Source organism: Manis javanica, chromosome 1 (assembly GCF_040802235.1).
Source record: "Manis javanica isolate MJ-LG chromosome 1, MJ_LKY, whole genome shotgun sequence".
In the NCBI taxonomy this organism is placed as follows: Eukaryota; Metazoa; Chordata; class Mammalia; order Pholidota; family Manidae; genus Manis; species Manis javanica.
In genome coordinates, this window is record NC_133156.1 from 35,412,488 (window position 1) to 35,437,915 (window position 25,428).

Here is a 25,428-nt window from a genome sequence, read left to right on the forward strand (position 1 = left end):
TTTGATGGACTTTAAAGAAACAATATGATGCAATTAACATTTTTAAAAGGTTCACTCAGGCTGCCTTGTGGAGAATTGGTCAGGTAGAGAAGTAGGAGGGAAAGACGCTAAAAGGAAGCAGTGAGTCCAGTTCAGACACCACTGTGCTCACTCAGAGCTGGGAAAGAAGCAGCACCTTCACACAGGCCTAAACACTTTATTTGCCACCTCCTAAGATGAATAGAGCACTGGTTTCGTTATCAAAAGACTGGTGTGCTTTGGAGTACAGATGTGTGCTAGTCCTGCAGCATTGGGAGCATTTGCCTCTATGTGCCTCATTTGGCTTGACTGCCCAGAGGAAGCCATGCAATCTACTTACTTATGATTTCAAATCACAGAATCTCAGAGATGGGAAGAATAGGAGAGAAAGATGGCCCCATGTGATGTCTGACCCTTCCTCCACTTGCTTAGAGTTGTAGTCCTAGGATTTGGTACCCTGGGCGACCAAGAGTAGGCACCAAGTATAACATCTCTGCAAATGGTCCACCAGATGAACATCCTCAGAAGTGGAGAAACTCACTCCTACCCCCAGCATGGCCATCTCATTTTTGTTACACACTACCCAAATACCACTTTCTTGTGTTTAGGTAGTGTCTGTTTCTGGAACTTCTGCCATATGCTCCTAAATCAGGTCATATGGTGCAAGCCTTATGTCAATCATTCAGTGAACACATCTTTCCAAGTCTTTCCTTCTGGCTAAATCTTCCCTCCTTCGGTAGCTGTTCTTCATATGACATAGCTTTGCTCCACTCTCCTGGTCTCATTCCTTGGAACATATTTCCTCTTATTTCCCTCGTAATGTGAAGCATATTAAGAGCCTTATTTTCTATAGAGCAAGCAACAACAAATATTTATTGGATTTCAGGTGAGCACCATCTGCCTGGAGTGAAAAGGCATCTCCAAGAAACTGAAATAATGCAGAGAACACAGAAACATGGAAATAACACAGACAGAGTGTTGACCAGGGTTTTGAAAATGAGGTCCAGTGTGGAATGATCAAGCCAGCCAGCAGGTCTGGGTAGTGCTTCTGGGTCAATGTGATTTGAGACTCAATTTCCATATCTATAAAACTCATGGTTTGGATTGGTGTTTTTTCTGACTGGTAAATATTAGGTTCTAGTTAAGTACTGTCTCCCATTAATGGCTTTGAGCTTGATGCTGTTGAAATACATGTAAGAAAAGGCTTAAAGTCACAATAGCTCCAGATGACACTTCCTTAATAAATTTAGGATGGAGAGAGAAACAGAATGCAAATAACTTTACCACTATACAATATGATTTGATGCCCCATCTGTCCACCCCATCAGATCATGCCATATGACATCTAAATCATTCTGTAATATCTTTGGGAAGGTATTTTGGACTTGGAAATCTCCTGGCCAAATCTGGACAAACACAGAGAAGCTCTTAGCTGGTCCTGTTTCTCTCCATTGGGTAGGGCTTAAGAGAGGAGAACAGGACTCCAGGAAGATCAATAATAAGTTTTTCACCTCATGTATGATGACTGTCATATTTGCCATTTTATTATGACAAAATATGCTTTGTCTTTTATTTCAGCCAAATTCTCTCTGTGGTAGAGGGAGAACTACGTCTGCACTCCGTGGTGACAGTCCCCCAAGTGGCTGGAATGCCATTGTTCTCATTCTATTTCCAATATGTTCTCAGTTTCTCTTCCTTCTAGATCGTTCATTCTGGCAGCCTTTGCCAGCCAGAAGGGAAATAACAAGAAAGCAGGCTGAACACATTTCTGGACATGATCAAATGTGTGCATCAGCTTGTAAATGCATTTTCATTCATATATGTATACACAAACATTTGACATATATGAACTCCATTTACAAGGGTGTTTATACATGTTGGTGATTTTGTGGGCAAGTACTAACATATCTTGTGTCCTTGTTGGCATGTGTCTTGATGTATATGTATGTGTGAAAGTGAGTGTGAATATGTGCCTGTGGGGCGTTATCACCCCCCAAGGACAGGAACCCCGCAGCTCCTCATCCATGATAAGAAGCCAAAGGCAGAGGAAAACCTCTCTGGCATTTGAACTCTCATATCTCACTGAGAAACAGAAAGGGTGCAGCAGGGCTTGACAGCTCGCTGACGTGGCTCGGGCTGGCCCCAGGCCCCTCCCCATAGCCTTCTGCAACTGATGCCTGTGCTTCTGACTCCTCTTGCCCCTGGCCTGCAGGTCCCTGTCCGGCCGCATCGTTGGTGGCGTCTGGTGGTTCTTCACCTTGATCATCATCTCCTCATACACGGCCAACCTGGCTGCCTTCCTGACCGTGGAGAGAATGGTGTCTCCCATTGAGAGTGCCGAAGACCTAGCAAAGCAGACAGAAATCGCTTATGGGACACTGGAAGCAGGATCCACTAAGGAGTTCTTCAGGGTAGGGGCCTCTCTTGTGTCACAGCACCTTCACAAAAGGGAACCACTATTGTTATTAAAATAGTCCTTGCATTAAAGAGGATGAGATTTTAGTTAGGCAGAGCAACTGCTTAACATAGTTTAAGTCAGGGAAACTCAGACATTTCTCTGCTTTCTACAGATCCCTAAAGAATCCACATTTCTGTATTCATGGAAACTTCAAACCTCTTGCAGTGAATCAGACCCTTTGCAAATGCCAGTCTGTGCCAAGTTCTCTGAGGGTTGCAAAGTATATGGCAATTAGTCTTTCCCTGATCCCATACAGACTTTATGGTCTCTAGTAATTTATTAGAAACAGCTTAGGGACAAGATCAGGACCTAATGTCCTTTATGTCCCCTCCTAGGAGACTTGATGAATAAGGAGATGGTATGTGGGAAACAACTACTGGAACTGAGCAACAGGGCCAGGAAGGAGGAACTCTGAAGTTGGAGGGGAGGTGGTAGATGCCTTGTGGCTGGAGGCAGTGAGGGAAGGCAGAGGAGCAGAGACCTTAGGAACACACTGAGGTTCAGCTGGACAGAGGGCCAGAGCCTTCACTCTTTATGCAGCACTTAGCCTCTTTGCCTCCATTTCCCCATTTATAAAGTGAGGCGAACAATGTCAGTCTTAAAGGGTCATTATGAGAATAAAAGAAATGAGGCATCCAAAACACACAGTAAACAAAGAACAACAAATGAGGACTCTCTTCCCCACTAGGGCTCGGGGGCTGCCTGCCTTTCGGAGCCATTGAGAAGGAGGGTTATGGATTGAGGCCATAAAGGACAGACATGGAAATATTTCCAGACATCATGAAACCAAGTCAGACCTGAGTAAGATAATTACATTCCAGGTGAAGGAACAACTTGAATAAATGCCCAGAAGAAGGAAAACCTGTGATTCTCTGGACTTTGGATATGTTCATCCTGGGAGTTGAACAGGTAGCACACTGGGATGCCATATATTGATCAAATAAAACTGCTACCACTTACTTAGCACTTACTGTCAATCAGAACCTCTGCTAAGCACACCCTACATGAATAATCTCACTTAATCCTCTCATTAGAGGTGAGTTAGGAATTTGTTTTCCACATTTTATAGATGAAGCCCAGAGAGGTTAAAATAATTGCCTGAGGTCACACAGATAATAAGTAGTGGGAGAACAAAGAGCAAGCCTCTGCATTGCCTCAAGGAAGGGCTGGGGATCCTGTGCATACACCCCAGGTTTGCACAGCAACTTCCTGGAGCGAAGCCCTGACCCTGCCTGGGTGACCCACAGAACGATGGGCTCTGGGTCCTATAGGACAGGCACAAAAGGGACCAAAGTCTTATCTACCACTCATCCAACTCTAAGGCTAAATCATCCATTATCAACATATTAGAGCAAAATGGTAACTTAGATGTCACGTAGTTCAGAATCTGCCATTCCAGAGAGAAATGTAACTTGCTCAAGCTTACCCAAGAAGTTAGTAGAAAAACACACTTGTAATCTAGTGACTATTCTGACATTTTTAGCCTGCTACCAAAGTGTGAAGGAGACGTCTGCCATGTGTCCATCCAGCCTGTCCTACACCCCGGCTGCTGCTGATGCAGTTGGTGACACCCAATTCAGTTCCCCTGATGCTGCCCTCATCCCCAGTAGATTAACATGTCACGGTCCCCAAAGCACTTTCACATCCATTGTCTCGTTTATGTTTCACCTGTGACTTAAGGCAGGACAGGGATTACATGTCCACTTAGTGGATAAGAAATTGAGAGTCAGGGAATTCATGGTGCCAGTGTTACAGGTGAGTACAACATCTGTTTCCTCATCCCCTGCCCCCACCTTCATTCCCCGGTTTTCTTCCCAGGGAAGGAAACTGTCCTAACAGGGTGGTGTCATTAATTTATGTTTGCTTAGAGATCACTCAGATTCCCAGATGGGCCCATGGACAAATCAAGTCTAACCTTCTCTCCTTTTGTAAGTGGGGAAACTGAGGCCCAGAGAAGAAAACGGGCATAATTAGGAAGCACAGCTGGGACTTAAGACCTCAAAGTTCTACTAATACTTGTGTCCACTGATATATTTCTATCTCTTGTCCAGCACAATATTAGGCATTAGGAACCAATATAGTGAATATTCTACAAGCTCTGTGCCCTAACCATGACGACTGCCTTGTTGACCAATAAGTGGTAGTCCATGTGACAGTCGTAGTCACCTGGAGTTCCATGCTGAGATGATTCTGAGGCTTTATCTGGGCTCCATGTGCAAGAACTCTTTCTTGATATCAGTGTCTGCCATGTATATAATCATAGCAATCTACAATGTATTTAATATTCTGGTACCAAGCCAGACATTTTGGGGGCATTCCTACCCAAGGTAAAACCTGAAGGAAGAGCACAACTATGTAGTAACTTAGAGAACACCTACCATGTGCCAGGTACTGGGTTATGCACTTTGTCTCTGTTCTCACATATCTGTGCAGTGGGTACCATCACCACCATTGTTAGGAGAGGAACACTGAGGCTTAGAAAGGTTGTTACCTACCTGAGGTCACACAGCTAGTAAGATACAAAGCCTAAAATGAGAGAGGCAGCTGGTTGCAGTGCAGACACACTAGGTGTATAATCAGGAGACCAGGGAATTGGTCCCGGCTCTGCCACTAATATACTATGACACTGGAGAGTTTACTGAAACCCCGTGGGCCTTGAAAAAAAAGAGCACTGACAAGATATTGCCCATGAACCCTTCCATTCTGTGACTGACCTTGCAAACTATCCTACCTACCACCCTCTTAAGGCAGGAGGAAGGGATAGTGAGACAAGAATTGTTATTTGCCAGTGTGAAAAGTCTAGCTTCTGGTCCCCAGGGTAGCCCACAGCTTCTAGGCAGCCCCAACCCGAGAGTCACTTAATCCTCCATCGACAGTTTAATTAAGATGTGTGAAGGGCCTTGGGAGCTGCCGATGATAGGAGAGCCCCAAGAACAAATACCCCAAGTACGCTTCCAGTCTTCCCTGCCACTCACACGGCCTTCGCATCCCTGGAGATCAGATTTTCCTAATAGCCTGCTCCCAGAGGCCTTGGCGTTCGGGACATCGGGGGTGAGCTGAGAGGACATATTAATTTTCTGCATACTGTTGCCTAGAGGGCTCTTCAGCCCTGCCTGTCAGCAGCCCAGCTCCCCGCTGTGGCCATCCTGTCAGGTCAAATTGCATCTTGCAATCGCCCCGCCGCATGTTGTGTTGGGTTTGTGCCTAGAAGATGATCTGCAAATCTGGTCACAGCTGAATTTATACATTTGCCTGTTTCCTGGGAGAGAATATTAAATGCATTGTAGATGCTATGATTGGTTCTGGGTATTTCTCCCCAAACTTTGAGATCCTCCCTCCCTTTTCTCCTTTCTTTCTTCTTTCTCACATGGACATTGTTGCTCTAATGATGTATATTTTGTAAAGAATCAGATATTTCAAGCTAGGAAGAGACTTAAAAGCTTGCCTTGCCCCAACCCCGTAAGGAACAGATGGGGAAAGTTAGCCAAAGAAGTAGGACTAGAACCCAAGGTTCCTTCTCCCTGTCCAGTGCCCTTTCCAGAATGTAAACCATACTGTGAAAAAAATAATTTCATTTACCTAAGTATAGACTATTAAAACTTAAGACTCACTCTACAGAATGCCTCCCAGAAATTCTCAGCAACTATTCCCATTAATTTTCCCTTGAGACCTAGAACTTTCCTGGGCCCAAATATCTCTGTAAACAATTGTCCCAGGTGACTACGACTGTCACATTCCAGCCACCTGAGATCATCACCACCTTAATTGTCTATGAATATTTTGCCAATGCTTGATGTTGATATCAAGGAAATAAACCCAGTGTCTATGTAAAAAGAAAAATGATACATTGTATAATGATGACTTTTATACTAAAATTAATCATCTATACATTAACTACTAGCTTATAGGTTGCATGACTCCAATAGTAACTGTCCTTAAAAAAATAGTCCCTCTTTATGATTAATACTTGTCTATTTACAAAACATTTTCAAAAGCCAGATTAAAATGTCCCTGCAACACATTTACCCTTTGGGAAAAGGATGCCCTTTAGAAAGAGTGTTAGATGATAGTATTGACTTGTGCTCCTGGATCATAGGCTCAGGGCCTTCTATGTGCAAGGTTAATCTCTGCAAAGCACCCACACAAAGGAAGATACCCTCTACCCTCCAAGAGCATCCAGACGTTTGAGCCCTATGCACACGCAGGGTGACTCACCTCCTAGCAGCCTGGCCTGTGACAGCCCGGACGTGCCCTAGGAGAATATCAGCCCTGACAACACACTTTCTAAAAGTGAGGGCCCCACAGGCCATACAGCAGCCCTGGAGAACTTTTGAAAAATATTTATTCTAGGCTCCACCCCAGACCTACTAACCTCATAGGCGTAGAGCAAAGGGACCTACACATTTATAATCTCTATACAGAATTTCGGTACCCACTGGAGTTTGAGAACTATTGCCCTTGTGAAACTGAGGTTCTCTCAGAATACATTGGATTTTTTCTGATCTGTGAAATGACTAGAAGGATGTGGCTGGAGAAAACCAGAGAACCCAGGAGAGTCGGCAGCCTGGGAAAGTCCCAGAGGAAAGAAGAACCAGAGTGAGCTCAAGAGGAAGTTAGGAAAGTAGTTGGCTAGATTTAAAGGTTTTTGATATGTAAACAGGTTTAAAAGATTAGGTCCCAAGTTATTAGCTTTTATCAGATAATAATTTACATTCTGAGGGCCAATCTTATAATCTGGGATGACTGAAACTTGGCTCCCATGATCCGGAAATACTTTTTTCTTCCAATAATGGCATCAGATTCCACTGAGACTCAGCTCTCCACTTCTGGGCTACATGAAGATGGCCTTACTGAACAATAGGTTCTCTAATGACTTTAAAAGCCAGACAAACCCCGGTTTCTTAACTTTCCCCATATCTAAGAGGAATATAATCACTCAGCAGTAATTAAAAGATTTTGAACTACTCTGTTCATTCTGTATTTGCAAGATATTTGTACTCTGGAACCTACTGATACTAATTAGAGCCTCTTATTTTGCAATCACTCATAATTTGTTTCTTCCTGAGCTAATCTCACTCATGAATGTGCGATCAAGCTACACTCAGCTCTTCATTAGTGTGTGTGCCGACCTCAATTCCAAGCACAGCCAGCCCTTAATTCCAGCTTTGTTCCTGTCCCCTGCCAGAGGTCTAAAATTGCTGTATTTGAGAAGATGTGGACATACATGAAGTCAGCAGAGCCATCAGTTTTTGTGCGGACCACAGAGGAGGGGATGATCCGAGTGAGAAAATCCAAAGGCAAATACGCCTACCTTCTGGAGTCCACCATGAACGAGTACATTGAGCAGCGGAAACCCTGTGACACCATGAAGGTGGGAGGTAACTTGGATTCCAAAGGCTATGGCATCGCGACACCCAAGGGGTCTGCCCTGAGGTAAGTAGCCAAGATTTGCTTCCCTGGTACTCCCTCTCCCCTCCCTATCTCAGGAATGAAGCTGCTGTGTCTGCCATGTGGCTCCCATGCCACAGTGTGAGCTGTCAAGAGGGCTCTGCTTGGACATCTGTGGGCCTGGAAGATTCCAGCCACCTGAGATCTTCAGCCCTGAGGTTGGAAATTGATCCAGTGGCCTCAGCTTGCTATGACTGTCACTGCCTATGTGTTCTTGCCCACGCCTCACCTGACCCCTCCAAGTGTGTTAGACATCGATGAACCTTGTGTTTCTGTTCTGTGATCTGTGACACCATCCTTTATCAGAACCCCCTGCATCCAACTCGGCCATAAACAGAGTTCTCCAGCAACCTGGATACTCTGACAGAAGGTGGTTTTAATGTTTGTCTCAAAGGAAACATAAACACACTGTCCAAATGAAACATCAATTAGTCTGAGTCCTGACACTCTGGCTGTGCAAATCAAAAGAACACTGAATGAATCGAAATGCCAATTATTTCCCATATACTGATTTCTTTAGAAAGAACCGTTAGTTCAGCAAAGAAGCTCTGGAATCTATCCCAAACAACTAAGGTAGAGTAGACTTGGGAGTCAGAAGACCTAGATTTAATTCTGGGATTTACTGCTGACTGATTTACAAGTGCTAAGACATATCGTCTCCCCAACTTTTAGTTACCTCATCTGTAAAGAGTGGATAATCATCCCAGCCCATCCTAGGTCCTAGGCAACTGTGAGTCCAAATGGAATACTCTACATAGATGGTAATTGAAAACAGCAGTGTGAAGTCACCTGTGAGGTATTGTGACAATTACAGAAGGATTAAATCATTTTAGGGAAGGTAGTGTTCAAGGAATGGTGAGAAGTGTTTGAAAAGGTTGCAGAAGGAAGGAGTGGTGGTCCTAACCCATCGTGACATGACATCCCGAGCCACCTCTGCCTCCACTTCGCTCACTCATTTCAGTAGTATTGAGCCCTGCAGTGTTCCAGGCACTAGGCTAGGAACCAGAGCTACCACTTTGAACAAGATTGATATAGTCCACGGCCCCATGGAACTGCAGAAGACAGACATTGAACAGATGATCATTGTTTAATGCTTCATGATAATATGACATGTACTATGAGAGTCTATGCAAGGGGACCAAGAGGACATCCGCCACCAGTGGGCCAGAACAAAACTCTCACTATAAAACAACTGGATAGGCTGGGTAGAGATATAAGTGATAGCTTTCTAAATGCAAGTTAGGAAATCCCTAGGCCAGAAAGGAAAAAGGAAATCAAAATCAGAGCAAAAGCATAAGCTGATTTTTCTGGGGGCTGTGCTAAGTAGGGAAAAGTTATAAATTATATGACAGTCTATATGAGCAAGAATCCAAAATACAACTAAAGACATAAAAGTAATCAAAAACATTTTTAAAAGAAAAAAGACACTATCATAAAAGACCAAACATATTTGGGAAAATACCAATTAGACCTTACAGAAGTTAAAAAAATTGTAGATTCACTGACATAAAATCTCAGTGGAAGAGTTTAACAGTGAACTAAACAAAGTTGAAGAAAAAAAATACTCTAGTAGGGGGAAAAAATTGGAGAAAATTCCTCAAAATACTACACAGAGAGATAAAAAGACAGAAAATAAAGAAACAAACATGAATCCATCTATGAGTTCCAGATGGAGACAAGAGAGGATGGAGTAGAAGCAATATCTGAAGGGAATTTTTGAGAATTTATGTAAGACATAAATATTCATATTCAAAAATTATGAGTCCCAAATGAAAATCAGCAGCTGATTCAATTGAAACTACAGAACAGTCAAGACAAAGACAAGATCTCTAACACACCCAGAGAAAACAAGGTCCAATCTGGCATGCAGGATGGCTCAGATTTGGCTAAGAACTTCTGAGGATGCTTTTATTCAAGCAGAAATTTGACAGATTAATAAAAGTTAAGGAGGTGAAGTGAGGGAAGGGACAGAGAAGAGAAATCCAAGCAGAGAGAACAGCACGTGCAAGACTAAGGCAAGAAATCACGGCACAGTTGCTGAAGTCAAAGAAACTAACTGCCCCTAAAGCACAGGTAATCGAGGAGAAAATGTTAAGCTGAGATTGGCGTATGAGATAGGGAAGGAGTTTGTAAAGGAATTTTGTCCCTATTTGTAGAGAAATGAAAATACATTGAAGAGTTCTAAGTAGTTATCTGAAAACTAGGAAATAAAGATATCTGTAGGAGTGTAGATATAACTGAATGTATGTACTAAAAGGAAACTGAATGGCCTGATATTTATCACTCATGCATTTTTTCTTGTAAGAACTTAAAAGACTTTGTGTACAAGTTCAGGCAAAGTTCAAAGGAGACCCAGGGGATAGTGCTTGGAAGAGACTATTCTATAAAAATCTTACAGAACATAACCCTAGAAAGCCGAAGTGGAGAATGAGTCCTTAAAGGTCCAGGAACATCAGTGATGCTGAATACAATTTACTGAGCTTTATGAGTCAAGGATAGTATTCAATCTAAACATTAGGATGTAAAGTTAAGAAAACCAGGTGCAGAGAGGTGACATGATTTGTCCAGTCAATAGAGTACTTCCACCACCCCATCCCACACATAGCTGCCTGGTAAAAAGTGAAAAACTCAGAAAATACTGGATGTTTCAGTGACATGAACCTAAAAGTCAGGTCTTCTGGCACTCGCATCAATTTCATGAATTTCCACTCTAATACACTATCACTGAGTGAGTGTCTACCACATGCCACACACTGTGATCTGTGCATTAACTCATATAATTCTCATGATATACCTACGAAGTACCTTTATCCCCATTTTAAAAAGGAGGAAACAGAGGCACAGAATTAGATTAGCTGACCAGGCTGACACAGCTAATAAGGAAGGATCCAAATTTCAAGTCCATTCGGTCTGACTCCAGAGCCTGTGACTGTACTCGCCCTAGCACTATGCTGGATTTATTATGACCCACATAGCTGTTAAAGGCAGAAAACTGGATGCTTGCTAAGATCTTGGCACCTATTCATAGTGGCCAAATAATAACAATTAACTCAAAAATAAAAGAGCAGACTTTTGGAGCCCAGAGCATCTGCTCACCACTCTAAAAGCACAAGGTGATAATGGTTAGTGACTTTAACACCACCATGTACCACTCATTAGAACAGTAACATTGCTTCTGTGGTTTTTTTCATGCCCAAATATTCTTTTCAGAGTAAACATTGAAAATGACTCAATTCTATATTAAAGAAAAACCAATTATATTGCTTATATCTCTATAAGACATAACCATTTATTGATTTTGAAAAAAAGTAAGAGAAAGGGAAAAAGAAATGAAAAGGAACATGTTCCAAATATTGATGGTTCATGTGCAAGTCAAGAACACCCAACTGACAGCCGCAGGCTCCCAGCTCTCTCCCGGTGCTCTTCTCTCTCCACTGGCATCCTTTACAATACCCATGAGCTTCTGACTCAAAAACAGAAGAGTAATGCTCATCCTAAAAGGGCCATGATTTTCTGGCCTGGGAAAGTCCTTCTTCCCTCTATGGGATTCTACTTCTCATCTCTGAATTAAATGGACTCATCCTAGCAACCAATAGTGTAGAGGTTCCATGAAACATACCATTGCAAAATGTTTGCACAAAGTATGAGTAAACACACACACACACACACTCCAGCTAAATTCCCATCATATCTCTGCTTCATGCACCCCAAAAGGGGCCATTTCCCAAGGCATGGTCGAATACCAAAGAGTCCTGACAAACCGAATGCCACAGACACTCATACCTACTCTGGTGACTTTAACAGGCACTGATCTGATCTCCAGAAACCATTTTGCATGACAGAGGTGGGAAGTAAGGAGAGTAAAGGGGTAGTATGTGTTTCCTGTTCCCCATGGAAAAGGGGCTGCTTATATGTGCTCATAGATGGTATGGCAGAGGAAATCAACTTTGTCTTCAAATTACTTAGAATATAGAAAATTATTCCTTAAAGACTGTTCCGACATTCATAAAGCAGCAAACTCTTTAGAAGGGGCTACACTACAGGAAGCTGCTTCAGCACACTATGGGCATCATTACACACTTCTCTTTTGCCCTAAAGGTAAGGCTCCTGCATCCTTCACAGGCTGTTGTGCTCCAGGCTTAGTGCCTGTGCCTGCATCAAGAAAGGCCGTCCATGGCCATCCTTCTCCACCACTTGCTGCTCCCAGACCTCGCCACATCTGTCAGGCATTCTCCCCGCTCCAGCTTTCCTGGAAAAACCTCCAGGTTCCTTCAAGGCAGATCACTCAGCTCTGCCCCAGGTCAGAGAACTGATATCTAAGGCCCAAATGTTCCTCTAAGACGCGCCAACTCTACTTGGCAGAAGCCAGACCACAGCCCCTACAGAGCGTTAAACGGCTGTGTTAGTAACAGAATGGTATTTTTGTCTCTTCTGCTCTGGAAACAAATACTCTAATGAAGTGAGGTGGTTCAGTGCTTGATTTTCCATTTGGACAGGTGGTGTTTCTTTCAAACAGATGCTGTTTGTTGGCTGTCACTGCATGTGTGGGGTTGGGCAAGGGGCTGAGATGTGTGTATCTGAAGCCCTTAGGTTGTGGATAAAGACCTACACAGCCAATGCCGGTCACTAGGGAAAGGCAATTGGTAAATCCACTAATTATGATCTATTGGGCTCTTTTGTTGCCAACTAAATGTATCTGCTGGTCTGAACTAAAGTCTCCTTTCTTTATTATGATGGTTATCCCCCTTAAGTTAGAGATGATGTGTTCCGTTTCCTAAGGGGACATGGCCTCTGTTTTACCAACCCAAGAAGAATCCATACCACATCGGCCTAATTTAAAATTGCAACTAATGAATTCTCCTTCACAAACCATCCACCAGGAATTGAATGGATTTGCTAAGAGTTAGACCCTAATGAGGACATTGGTCAAAGGCTGGTCTTTAATTGTAACTGTGGTTATATGGAGTCTTCTCTGGTCTCTGTGATCATGTTTGTCTCCTGTCATGCTTTGTCCAAGCCAGACGTGTGGGCCAAGGGGACAGGAGCGCAGCGCAGCTTCCTCCTACAGCTTCACGGGTGAGGGGCCCCGAGAAAGATCTGAGACCTGCTCCCTGGGCTTTCCAGTGCAGCTTCACAGGTTCCTTTCTGAATATCTTCTCCGCACACAGCACAGCACACAGCACTCGGGGAGTAGAGGAGGGAGTGGAGGTGAGGGACCTGCAGTCCCAGCCCCTAAATGATGCACAGCCCCCAGTACAGAGCTCGTGAGCAGAATTACACAGGCACCTGTTATTCTACCCAATGCCATAACACAACCAACCACTCACAAAAGAGTCAACATTTGAAATGGAAAGATTTGCAAAGATTCCATGGCAGAGGTAACCTTTAAGATAAGCCCTGAAGTAACTAACAGAAGTGGAAACAGGGTTCTCCAGATAAAGAGGATAGAGGAAGCAGTGGTGGGAAAACACAAGGCCTGTTTTCAGGAACAAGGGATCCACTTTAACTAGAGAATGCTTAATACATAGGAGCCACTGGTTGTGGCCATACTGTGAAGGATTTCAAAAATCTCTCTGTTTTTGATTCAGTGACAATAGGGGCCATTGAAGGCCATTGCTTTGGAGGGAGCATGAATCAGGCTCCCAAAGGTCACACTGGCAGTGGTTGGCAATGTGAATTTGAGAGAGGAAGAACACAGGCAGAGAGGTCATTTAGAAAGTTGTTGCGATCATCCTGGTAGGAGATAATGAATGTGGTTCCAGGTCACAATGGATGGGGACAGATGGAAGAAGTGAAGGGCTCCCTGTTGGTCACCAGTCACAGCCTTTACTTTAAGATTTGGTGGTTTGGGAAAGAAGTCTGTTACATAAGCTTTCCAGGCCTTTTGTGCTCCTGCCTAAGGCTTGATCAGGTACAAACAGATTCTGGCAAGGACAGAAAATGGGAAGATGTGGTGGGATTTACCTCCCAAAAAGAATTACTGCTACCTCCTCAGCTTTACCTCTGGAATGCCTAGAAGTTTCAGGAAGGCATTGGTGGGCAGGATACAAAATTCATGGCACAGGAGCAAGAATGATAGAGACTGCAATGACCGTTTCCCTCTTCCTACTGCACTGACTGTATCTTGCCTATATCTGTTTTTTTTTTTAATCAGACAGAAGTTCAAGATTACTCATCAACATTTTAGTCTCCCTGGCATGCCTATTGAATATATTTTTCTCCCTTTATACAACCCTATTTTGGGAAATATCTGCTAAGAACTGCTTATCCATATTGGCATCTGGTTAAAGGAGACAGGAAGAGATATCAAGGTTTACGTGGGGAGTGTTCTCACCTCCCAGCTGCCCCCTCCGGACTGAGACAATCTGACATGATTGTTTCTACAAACTGGTTCACTGGTCCTTTCCTGAACATCTCTTGTTTGTTGATCTGGGAGTTACAGAGGCCCTTAGGAGATCTTTTTTGGAGAAAGAATCATGTTGACGCAGAATGTGATTGGGAAACAAATAAGCAAGCACTGTTTAGCGTGTTGTTGAATCTATTGCTCTAAAAAACCATTCCCTAACTTAAAGTAGAGAAGCTGGTTAAAAATACCCCTCCCTCAGCTCCAATTCCTGAGACTTCTGATTCTACAGGCCAGGGTGGGAGCCAGGGAAGTGCGATTTTAGCAAGTCCCCCCAGGTGATTCTGTTATATGTAGACAGCAGTACATTTTGGGAAATGGGGCTAGAGGGCAGCGAAAAGAGATGTAAAGTGGTCTGAGGAGGCAGCACCTTAGAAAGAGAAGGAAAATTAATGTCATGGGAACATGACAGGGACATTGCATTGAATGGTGTCAAAATGTCAAAACTATGATCCTTGGAGTCAAACAACCTCAATTCAAGTTCAAGGGCCATTAGTTCACCAGCAGGTTGACCTAGCTTAGTAAGTCATTATAACTTTTGAGCCTCTGTTCTCTTTTCTATAAAATTGGAATAATAATAATTCATTGCTATTGCTTTGGGTTCTGATAAAGTGCTTGTCACAGAGGTACTCATTAATGTTGTTAATTCTCTGCTCCATCCTCCTCCTATTAGACCCACTAAAAAGACACTTTTGAGCCAAAAAACTTATTTTTTCCTTCTTTGTGAAACTGTGTCCATCAGAAATGCATATGAACCCCACTGCACCCCACTCCATCCCTGGCTGCATTAGAAATAAAACGTCTCTCTCTGAGAACAATGTGTGGTCCTCCCCCATGGACAGCACACTGAAAAAAATTAAACCCTGATATTTCTGTTTGTCCCTCCTACCCTCTTCCCATAGTATAGTACCAGTGCAGGGCCCGCTGCTGAGAATAAATACAGTATGTCCCAGGGAAATGACAGTCCCTTTCAATTGGTCCTTGCCTCCTGATGGGTAGCCAAGGATGCTTGTTGTCATGGTAACCCCATGAACTCTGTGACCCAGGTCTGGCCTGATCAGAGACAAAGCTCTCAGAGCAGAGAGGCAGGGTTTGCCTGCATCTTCAGAAGAGCTGGAAAGAAAGAAACAGAGGGGAATAAAAAGGGAGAGAGAAAAAGAGGAAGGGAGAGACAAAGAGACAGAGGGAGGCAGAAAGTGTGTGCGTGTGTGTGCGTGTGCGTGTGCGTGTGTGTGTGCGTGTGTGTGTGCGTGTGTGTGTGTGTGTGTGTTTGAATAGACTGGAGGTTTGCCAGAAGAGAGCTGCATCAATACAAAAGCTTCTCAGGTCAGGACACATGGGGGATTACAGAGTACATGGAGACAGCCTCCTCAGGGACTGGTGCAGCAGCCCGGTGCAGAAGTCCCAGCAGTGGGGTGATGAGGCTTGATGTAGCATTTTCGTGGTGAGGATTAAGACCTAGTGTTAATATTTCTCTAGCACCAACTCATCCCAGGCCCTTCTCTGAAGTATTTGGTGTGCATTAGTTTATGTAATCCTAACTACAATGCTGTGAAGGTAATCTTGATTTCCTTGCAGTTTTCATCTTGATCATGCAGTTCAAGAAACTAAGTAAGGCATAGAGAGGTTATGGAACTGGCCCAGGATTACCTGGCATGGAAATTGGAGAGCTGGATTATCAACCCAAAAAATGGTTCCACAACCTCTTTTCAACCAATAGGTGAGAATGGATGTAAGGAGGAAAACTGTGAAGAAATAACAATTATTCAGAGGATGAAGCTCATTTACTCTCTCCCCACCTCACACACACACACACAAGCAATGTCATTTGGTCCTACCCAACCAACATACAAATGAGAAAACACTTCCCATAAAGAGAAGCAGCTGGCTGGCTGCGCTGCCTGAATTCCCTAGGGAATTCTTGCCTCCCTTCTGCACTATCTGCCTTTGGGGAGCACACAAACCCTTCTCTCCAAGATCAGGGAACCAACCATGGGTTGCCATCACTGCCCTACACCTAAAAGCGGGAAAGAGCATACCCACACAGTGTTAAGGCTCCCTTCTTGCTCATGACAGATTGAACCAAAACACCCCTAAAATTTTATGCTTCCCAAAACTCTACCGTGCTTTTAACTCCTTTCAACTATAAAAATCCAATGACTTTAGACTGATTGTACTGTAAGTGTGGAGCAAAGAGGAGACTTGCATTCATTCCACTAAATATGCATTCAGGGCCCCAGGTTCAAGCATTAATCATCACTCACCTCCGGATTTAGGTATTACCATTTCCCTAAGGTTCAGAGAGATGACACTGCCTAGCTTCTCCATGTGATCTGTGGAAAGGAGCTTAAGTACAAACCCTGACTCTGAAACCCTCTTCCTTTCCCCATCCCCACCTCTCTGCTGATGGGGGCATCCCTCACTGCATTTGCCACCCTGTAAGGTGCCATCCTTAAAACCCCAGGAGAGATGAGCCACCTGGGGGCCTCCACCACTGAAGCTCTCCCTCCTGAAGCACTAGGCTGGAGCTCCATGGGGCAGATTTATTTTGGAGAATTCTGGTGAAATCACAAAGACAAACATGCATTATTCCTGTTAGGGCTCCATTTTTATCATGCCTGGTTGAGAATCTCATAAATGACAAAGCAACAGATGAAGGAGAAAGAGAGAAAGGTGGCCGAACAAGGTGGCAAGGATGGGTCTAGGGAGACGAACAACATGGGAAGTGAGTGGCCTTTACCATGGTGAGAACAGCGGCCCAGCCCAGGCTGTCATGTGCCTGCTGAAGCACAGTTTTCTCCCACAGATAAAAAAATTGTATGTTGCTTTCTTTTAAGGAACTGTTGCTGTCAAAAACAGCATATTTTTTCTCTCCTCATCAGCAACTTCATTTCAGACTGGTCCAAACTTTTGTCTCTTCTAAGAATGCAGCTGCCATTATAAAAAGACAGAGCAGATGCCTGTCACAGCTCTGCCACTCAGGCTTGTGAGTGAGGGAAGCCAACGTGCTTTGGTGCTGATTCAAACCCTGCCTCCCACATTTACAACCTGTGTGATCTTGGGAAAGTAGCAGGCAGCAGTATAGACCATGGACTACTCATTAGGGCCCTGAAGTCAGGCCTGATTACTAACCCCAGGTCTGCTAATTGACAAAAGTCTCTCAGACAAGTCACTTCACTTCCCAAATATAACAACTGGAGGTAACACTAGCATTTACTTCAGTGGTTGTTAAATGACTAAATGAGATAATATGAAGTGCTTAACGCAGTGCTTGGCACACACCCAAGTGACTAAGAATTGTCATCTATCATAACTTAATCCCTCTGAGGCTCACTTTTCTCATCTTCCAAATGAGGATCCTGATAAAACTTTCGCAGGATTGTCTTGGAAATAAATGAAATCACTTATAAAGAGCTCTTGGTGCGCGAGACATTCTTGAACATTAATCTCCTTTCCTCCCCTACCTGTCTTTCTGCTTCCCCTCAGCACCTAACTCTTTTTGGGGATCTGACCCAAATAAGTGGTGATTGGCTTCGCTGGGCCAGACCACCCTCAGCTTCTTTTCCTCACAGTGAGGTGGAGATATCAGGATTCCAAGAGACAGGTATCCTCAAATGTGCAGCTGTGTTCCCTTTTCCACTTGGTGCCCAAAAGTTCGGCTAGTAGCCTCATTGCTTCCTTCTATATGTCTGAAAGTAGAACACTCCTGGGCAGACCCAGGTCTCTGAAGGCAGGGAGAAAAGGAAAAGGGAAGGGGGAGTCCTGAGTTGAGTCCCTGCACAGGAAATCTGGGCCTTCTGTTCCAGTAACATTTTGTGAATGGCTCCATGGCTTGATAATCACATGTGATCAGCCCCTTCCTCAGAGGGGAACAGGCCAGACCGGGTGACTCCCTGACCAAGGAAGAGGACATCCCCTTGCTGAGATGAAGGTGGCAAGCCAAAAGAGGCTCCCAACAAAAGAAAGGCAGGAACGTTTACACATTGTTCACCCCTTAGAGCATACTAGCAGAAAAAGAGTATAATGACCTCTCAACCACATTTTTTATTCCCAAGGGAATTCATTTTATTCCTTTGGAAGAATTTTTAAAAAAGAGAGAGAATCCACAGCACTAGCCTGGTCAGTCCCCTCATGGCCCACAAACACCACAGCTTCACCCCACACCCATGTCTTTCCTCTTATTGCTTCCTTCTGTCCACTTATATCTGAAGGTACAGTTCAGTGAAGCAAAAGCCAACTGTCCCAGAGAACCTAGCAGAAAATTTAGCATGTAGGAAACTGCCTATTGTTCATCACATTGACTGATTCCTACATGTCCAGCTTCCATGTATGGTGACACTGTGAGCACGTTACGAAATTTGTTGACAGGTCTGATCTGATTCACGAGGACCAGGTAATATTAGGCCTAAAGTATAGACCATATAATACAAATCAAACCAACCAACTCTTATTTCATGGCTCTTTGGCCATTACTAGTGAAGACAGTAAAGGCAACAGATGAAAGTACATGACCATAATCATGCAATTTAATTCTACCAACATTCTAGGTGTAATATTTTTAAAGGCTAAAGTAAATCCTCTTAAGGAAACAAAATTATTATGCAATTGGCACACCTAAAATTCATTATCTAATTCAAGGACTATAGCCTCAAACGCCTCCAGGGGGCTGGTGATGAAAATGAGTGGAATAGACTCAGGGTAAATCCCTATGTGGTTTCCTCATTTTTAGTAGAGTCATGAGTACAGGCTATACTACTATACTCTGAGAAACAAAGTCACACTGCAAACATGAAAAGTAATGACTGCTGTTAATATTTATTGAGTACTTGCTGTATATGGCAAGCAATCTCTAAGTCCTCATATGCATTACCTAATTCATGTAATCCTCATAAGAACCCAATGAAATAGGTACTATTATGAACTTCATTTTATAGATCATGAGTCAGTGGCACAGAGTGGTTAAGAAGGTCACACAGCCAATAAGTGGCAGAGTCAGAGTTTGAACCCAAGCTGCCCAGCCTCAGAGCCTATGCTCTTATCCACTACATTATGCTCTAAATGGAGAATTGACAGTCTCTAGGAAATGATAGGAAGTGGTGGGGACTTAGTGAACAAGAGAGTATATGCCTGTCTAAAGGGGAGAGCCTCCCTTCAGTTCTGAGATAGTGTTGTCATGTTGTCATGTGGGAATGTGACCCGATCTTCCAAAGAAACTGGAAATCTCAATTTTTGTATGAACTATTGAAACTTTTGAGAGTTGGTCACAATTGAGAAGGGAAGAAAGAAGATACACTGCAGTAACAACTAATACTAATACAAGGAAGGGAGGAAGTACAGACAGACAGACAGACAGACCAACAAGGCACAGGGGGAAAACCAGGCAGGTAGGGGTTAACATCTTGCCCTTCCCCAGGGTGAGAGTTCTTGGAAGGCCTCCAGGAGGTGGCAGCAGTCCCTGAACAGGGTCTTAAACCACTGGAGAGAATATCTGTGAACAAGTTAGGGAGAAAGGTATTTCAGGTAAAAAACATAGCAAGCAGACAGTATGAGAGTGAAGAGGAGAGTAATTCCTGCATTTTTTCCCCCATCTTTATTATTGCTGTTTGCAGCAGGGAACCATTTCCTCAAAGTCTCTCATGGAATCCCATTATAAAAAACAGAGGGGGCAGAGCTACTGAAGCAAGAGCTGAGGAGCTAAAAGTGGCAGGGGAGGCAGGGGAGGAAGGAGGGAAAGACAGGGGCAGGCTCAGGCCCAGGTGGGGGGCCAGGGAGGTCCATTTTCCTCTCTTCCTCACAAGCCATTCTCTATCACTAGCAGACATAATTCTCCAGTATCCCGACCGTGTGTATTTTAAAGTCCACAAGAAAATAATGGTCCTGCTGCCCGCCCAGCATTCTGTTCACACTGGTATCTGTCTTTCAGTGGCCAGCCCTGAGAACTGGCCTAGCTTTTCTTCCTTTCATTAAGCCAGAGGTGACTGAGATGAGACCAGTGGGCTGGCTCTCATTCTGAATGGTGTTTCCCCTTCCCTGCAGTAATTGTGGGGGGACTTTCATTCATTCCCTTAGTTACCTTTTGTCAAGCATCTCTGAGGAATCTGACACAGACCCTATGCTGGGATTGCTGGCAAATGGCTCCGCATCACAAGACCAGATGTGGTTTACTGTGAGCCGCAAATGCACTGCTGACATCTGCTTCTCATAATCCGGGGCAGGCGGGGATCAAACATGCCTCCAAAATGCTATCTGTCTGTACATCCCTTTTGGAGGGGCCAGATTTCAGGTCCCCATCCAGGTCTCTGTGCCATGTCAGAGGATCTTAGCCCGAGGACACTAAAAGAAGTTACAGGGCCAGAAATAAATATCACACATGTAAAACTAGGGTACAGCTTCTGGGGGCTCAAGTACAACCCTGTTGGACAGCATACTCAACTTAAGACTGTCTCTGTTGTGCTGGGTGCAGGGCCTGAAGAGCTCCTGACCTGGTGTATGACAGAGAGCCACGTCTGCAGCTCTAGAGTGCTCAGGCAGGGTGGGACAGGAAGGCAGGCCTGCTTCGTTCTGCCCAGGTCACTGCAGCAGCCTTTGCAGAGAACGACATATGGTAGATGCTTATAAGACGAACATGTACATACAAAGCGGCAACGTGTGTCCAGGAGAGCACGTGCCGACATACAGAGGGGCGTATTTTGTGGCACTTCATGTCCAGCTCCTGCGTTTGTCTGGAGTTCATCTCAAAGTGCTTTCATGTCTGACACCCCATTTGATGCTCACACTACAAGCAGCTGGAGCATAAGCATGTCATTATTCCCATTTTACAAATGGGAAAACGGAGGTATAGTTAGGGTGACCAACTATCCTGGTTTGCCCAAGTGTGCAAAGTTTCCAGCATGTGGGGCTTTTAGTGCTAAAACCTGGGAAGTCCCGAGCAAGCTGAAACCAGTGGGTCACCCTAGGTTCAGGTACAGGACTTGCCATGTAACTTGGTCGGAGACAAGTGAAGGACGCAGCCCTGGCCTCGGAGTCTTTCCTCCACCTGAGAGTGGAGAGGTTAAAAGGATGTTCTACATGTGTTTTTGCTTTTTATTTTTTAAGCCAATTCCTTCATGTTGTTTTATAAGTGAGAAACCAAAGACAAAACCTGTGTCTTCAGCCTGACTCGCTGCCTGACCAGCAGTCCTCCTCCTAGATCCCTGAACTGTCTGCTCCTTGAGTCTGCCTCAGAGGAGAACCACCTGCAGGGGTCACAGGTAGAGAGAAATCTGACCCTCCCTGTATCCTTTAAGCATCTGCCTTTGTGGCTCCTGATATAATCCCACTACCTCTTTTATTTCCTTCTGCTCGGTCATTCACTTCTCCCAGTTTGTCCTGCACCCCAAGGTGCAGGCCAGCAGAGCCTGTGGACCCTTAGCTCTCTGCCCAGTCAGTGATGCCACATACCTTAGATGGTCCACACTGACCATGTCATAAACTGGACTGATACCAGAAGGAGTTTCTGAGACCCTGGTCCCAAAAGGAGGAGATGAGGGATGCTGTGTAGGACCCTGGTCCACAAACGCCAAGTTCTGTCCTAGACTCGACCACTCTTCCCATCAGGTGCGGCAGCCCAGCAAGCTGTGGTTCTTGCTGGGGCTCTGGTTTGGCCTCAGCAAAGGGGCAGAAACACCCAACCAAAGAAGGTGTCTCCCTAAGATGGTCACTAGCTGAGGTGGTTTAATGCCTGCACAGGCTGACGTCGGAGGGGCTGCTGCAGCCTGGCTGGCTTAGGAGGAGGTGCAAAGGGACAGAGGTGGTGGTGGGGCCTGCTTCATGGCAGGAGCACCCAGGCCCCAGAGTGCACAAGCCCCAGGAAAGGAAGACTTAGGTTGGCCATGCTCACTATGCACTGACCTGTGACCTGTGCGAGGGAGTCCCTCCCCACCCTTCACAGCCCCCCATGTGGCCTCAAACGTCACTCATCAACAGCCAGGGTGGATGCAGAGCCCTTTGAAGTCTCTCCCCTAGAAGTCCTGCAGTCCCCACACTGGAGAAGTCACGGACTGATACAATGCCAAACCAGAAAACGGTGGCAGAGTGGGGACCCTTGATAATGTTTGCTCATGCCAAGGAAAGATATTAAAGGAAACAAAAAATTACCATCTCTCATCATTTCATAGGAGAAGAAATGTGCTAACACAAAAGAAGGAAGAAAATAATCAATTGCACATAAAGGGCTGCCCTTTAAATGGAAAGGCTAAGCTTTCTGAAAACTCACCTTATCTCTCCTCATTTTCCCATCAGTACATGTAAACTTCATCACAAATTGGCCTGCCTCATTGGACCAGCCTTTTGGGAACCACTGATTAAATCTCAACTTTTTATCTAGCTCATGAATTCCCTTCATGTTTTTCCCGACAGAGAGTTGTCCCACCAACTATGTCCCGCCAAACTGCTGCTTTTCAAATAGCAATTCCCAGGGAGCTCTAACAGCTCCGAGGTTTGCTGTCACATTGAGTGGCCATCTATGTCCCTGCGGCTTCATCTCCTGATATAATTCTGCCCTCCAGCATCTCAGAGAATAAATCTAATTCCTCTTCCACTGACAACTAATCTCAAATTTCCAAGTGAGCCCCATTTACTTTGCGGCGACCCATTATCTCCATTATCCCTGGATTCAGGAAAATTAAAATTTTCCGTGTTGTCTGTTCCTCTCCTCTGAGCCATTAGGTACTAAGTAATTGGAACATATTTACTCAGCACTGATCGCAGAGTATAGATGGGCTGCTAAGGCCTCTCCTTGCTTAAACACCTTCCGTATCTCCCTGGCCCACAGAGTGTGGACTTCCTGGTATAGCATTCAAGGATGCTTGTGTTTTGGACTCAGTCAGCTGCTGTGAGCTCCTCTCTCAGAAGCTCCCCCCTTCATAACCACACTCCCCAGGTCCTGTCCTCCTGGCTTAGGCTTCTGATTTCACTCTTCCCTTCTCATAGAGCACTCCTTCAAGGTTTTCTAACTCCCACCCACTATCAAAATTTACCACTCTCCTTTTTTGGTGCTTCCAGAACCCTTTTATTATAACATCAGATATAGTCCTCCGTGAACTACTAAGAAGCTTCTCTACCTCCCACACTAGATGGTACATTCCTTGAAAGATGAAGTCAAAACTTGTTCAATTCTTTATTCCTACTAAGTGCCTAGCACAGTGCTTGTTGCTTCTTTGGCCCTCATAAATATTTAGGGAACTGGCCTGAAGACATTAACTCTTTATTCCAAAGGATTTATAGTCAAGTTAAAGACTAAGAATAAAACACATGGAACAGTGTTAGGCAAGGCAATGAACTGAGTGCTGGGTGCCAGGGAAGTTTAAAGGAAAGGGCAGTGACACATTGAGGGTTCAAGGAAAATATGCGAGCCCTGCAGGGCAGCCAGGGTTAGGGGAAGGTGGGAACAGCAAGCATATAGAAGCAGGAAGAGACACTGCTCTGAAGAACAGCAGGATGCCTAGCAGCTTGGTCTGATTAAAACTGAAGCTTTGTTTGGGGGACAAGAGACAGAGCGTAGCATCACAGGCTGTGTGTAAATGTGATCCAACCCTCCTTAGATGCTTGAATTCCTTTTTGAAGAAAAGAATGGGATGTGAACAATTGCTTCAGAATTGAAGCCCAGAATTTAGTCCTTAACCTTTTGTGAGTTAAGGCCCAGTTAAAACCACTGAAATATCTCCCATGGCTGTTTTTTCCCAACTTTAATTTCCCTGCAAGTATTTGATAATCAAGCTTTTTCATGCATTGATCTCAGTGAGTACAAGGCCGTCCTTGACACTCTCTTCCCAAAACTGCAACTCCTCCCCATCCTCCAAGACTTTCAAAGATAATTCACTGACTCAGATGCGCTCAGGACCCATCAGCTCCTGTGGCTGAAGGTCAGGACTCCCGTAGTTGGGGTTTTTTTCTTCTGCTCCTTGGCCCTCTTGGGGAATGAATGCCATGTGCATCACCTTGTTAGCAATTCCAGGGCTAGCTGCCTGTTCTGAGACCCAGAACCAGGATCTCCCTTATGCTGAACATCTCTCTAAATCTGCGAATTTTCAGTTGAGCCATACTCTACCCAATTAGGACCATATCTGATGCTATTTTGTTTGCTTTCTTTAATGTTTATTTGTTTTACTTGATGCCAAGCACAGGACTTGGCATAAGAAGAGTTCTGCTAGAGATTTATTTAATCAAATAAGTAATCGCTATAACCATCAGTATTTGAGCCCTTTGTAAAATCCTCACTAATGACTCTTGCTGCTCTGTTTGTTTTCAAAAAGTCCTTCCTGTATTTCTTTGATTCCTTGAGTGGCCCTAATTCAATTGGAGGAAGCTGATGAAGATGGTAGCTGCTCTCTTTAAATATTTTTACCTAGCAGAATTAACACTTAACACACACCTATACTGGGTCTCCCACCTCTGCTTTATTTTTTTTTTTCCTCATCCATGAAATCTAAATGTCTGGAAACTAGTCTGCAAGATAGGCTATGCTTTCCAGGGCCCTGGATTTTCCAGATATCTGAGTTCTTTTATTAAGCTCTTGTCTTTATTTGAGTATAATATTTTTAGAAGAGAATATTTTAACATCAAATCCATACCTCCTTAACTTCTGTTTTGAACACAGTGAACATGAGCTCTCCTTGAGGATTTTATCGTTACTAGTTATCAGTAGCCTTGAGTTACAGTACAGCCAGTCTTCTGGAGGACACATACTATACAGCAGTTTGCCAAACCCAGAATAGCCCCAGGCTAACATCCTTCTAGCACCATCATTTTTGTCTCCTTAAAAAAGGAAAGAAAGAACAGAAAAAAGGAACAAATGAATGAACAAACTGCTTGGTCAAGTTGTAAATTAACATCTTATGAAATAGCCTATGATGAAGCTTCTCCCATCTGCTGCCTTGACTCTGTTGTAGGTTTGGAGAATGAGATGCTTGGGCATTACAACTGTGCGCAAAGTAAAAGTTTTAAAAAATACTGAATGAATAGAAGGGAAACGGTGTCTGTGAGTTCTGAAGAGAGCTTGTCAATACATATAGCATCCTGTCTTTGGAGAGCTGACGTGCACAGTGGTTACATGCATGGGCTT

The 25,428-nt window shown here is 44.2% G+C and overlaps 1 protein-coding gene across 8 annotated transcripts in view; it reads left to right on the forward strand.

The window, feature by feature from the left end:
- The window catches only part of GRIA1 (glutamate ionotropic receptor AMPA type subunit 1), a 280,959-nt gene that overhangs the window by 235,328 nt on the left and 20,203 nt on the right, over positions 1-25,428 (forward strand). For all 8 annotated transcript variants that reach the window (XM_073231145.1, XM_073231154.1, XM_073231125.1 and 5 more), the window contains 2 exons: positions 2,231-2,429; positions 7,662-7,909. In XM_073231145.1, the coding sequence (XP_073087246.1) occupies positions 2,231-2,429; positions 7,662-7,909 (447 nt within the window). The remainder of the gene's footprint in view (positions 1-2,230; positions 2,430-7,661; positions 7,910-25,428) is intronic.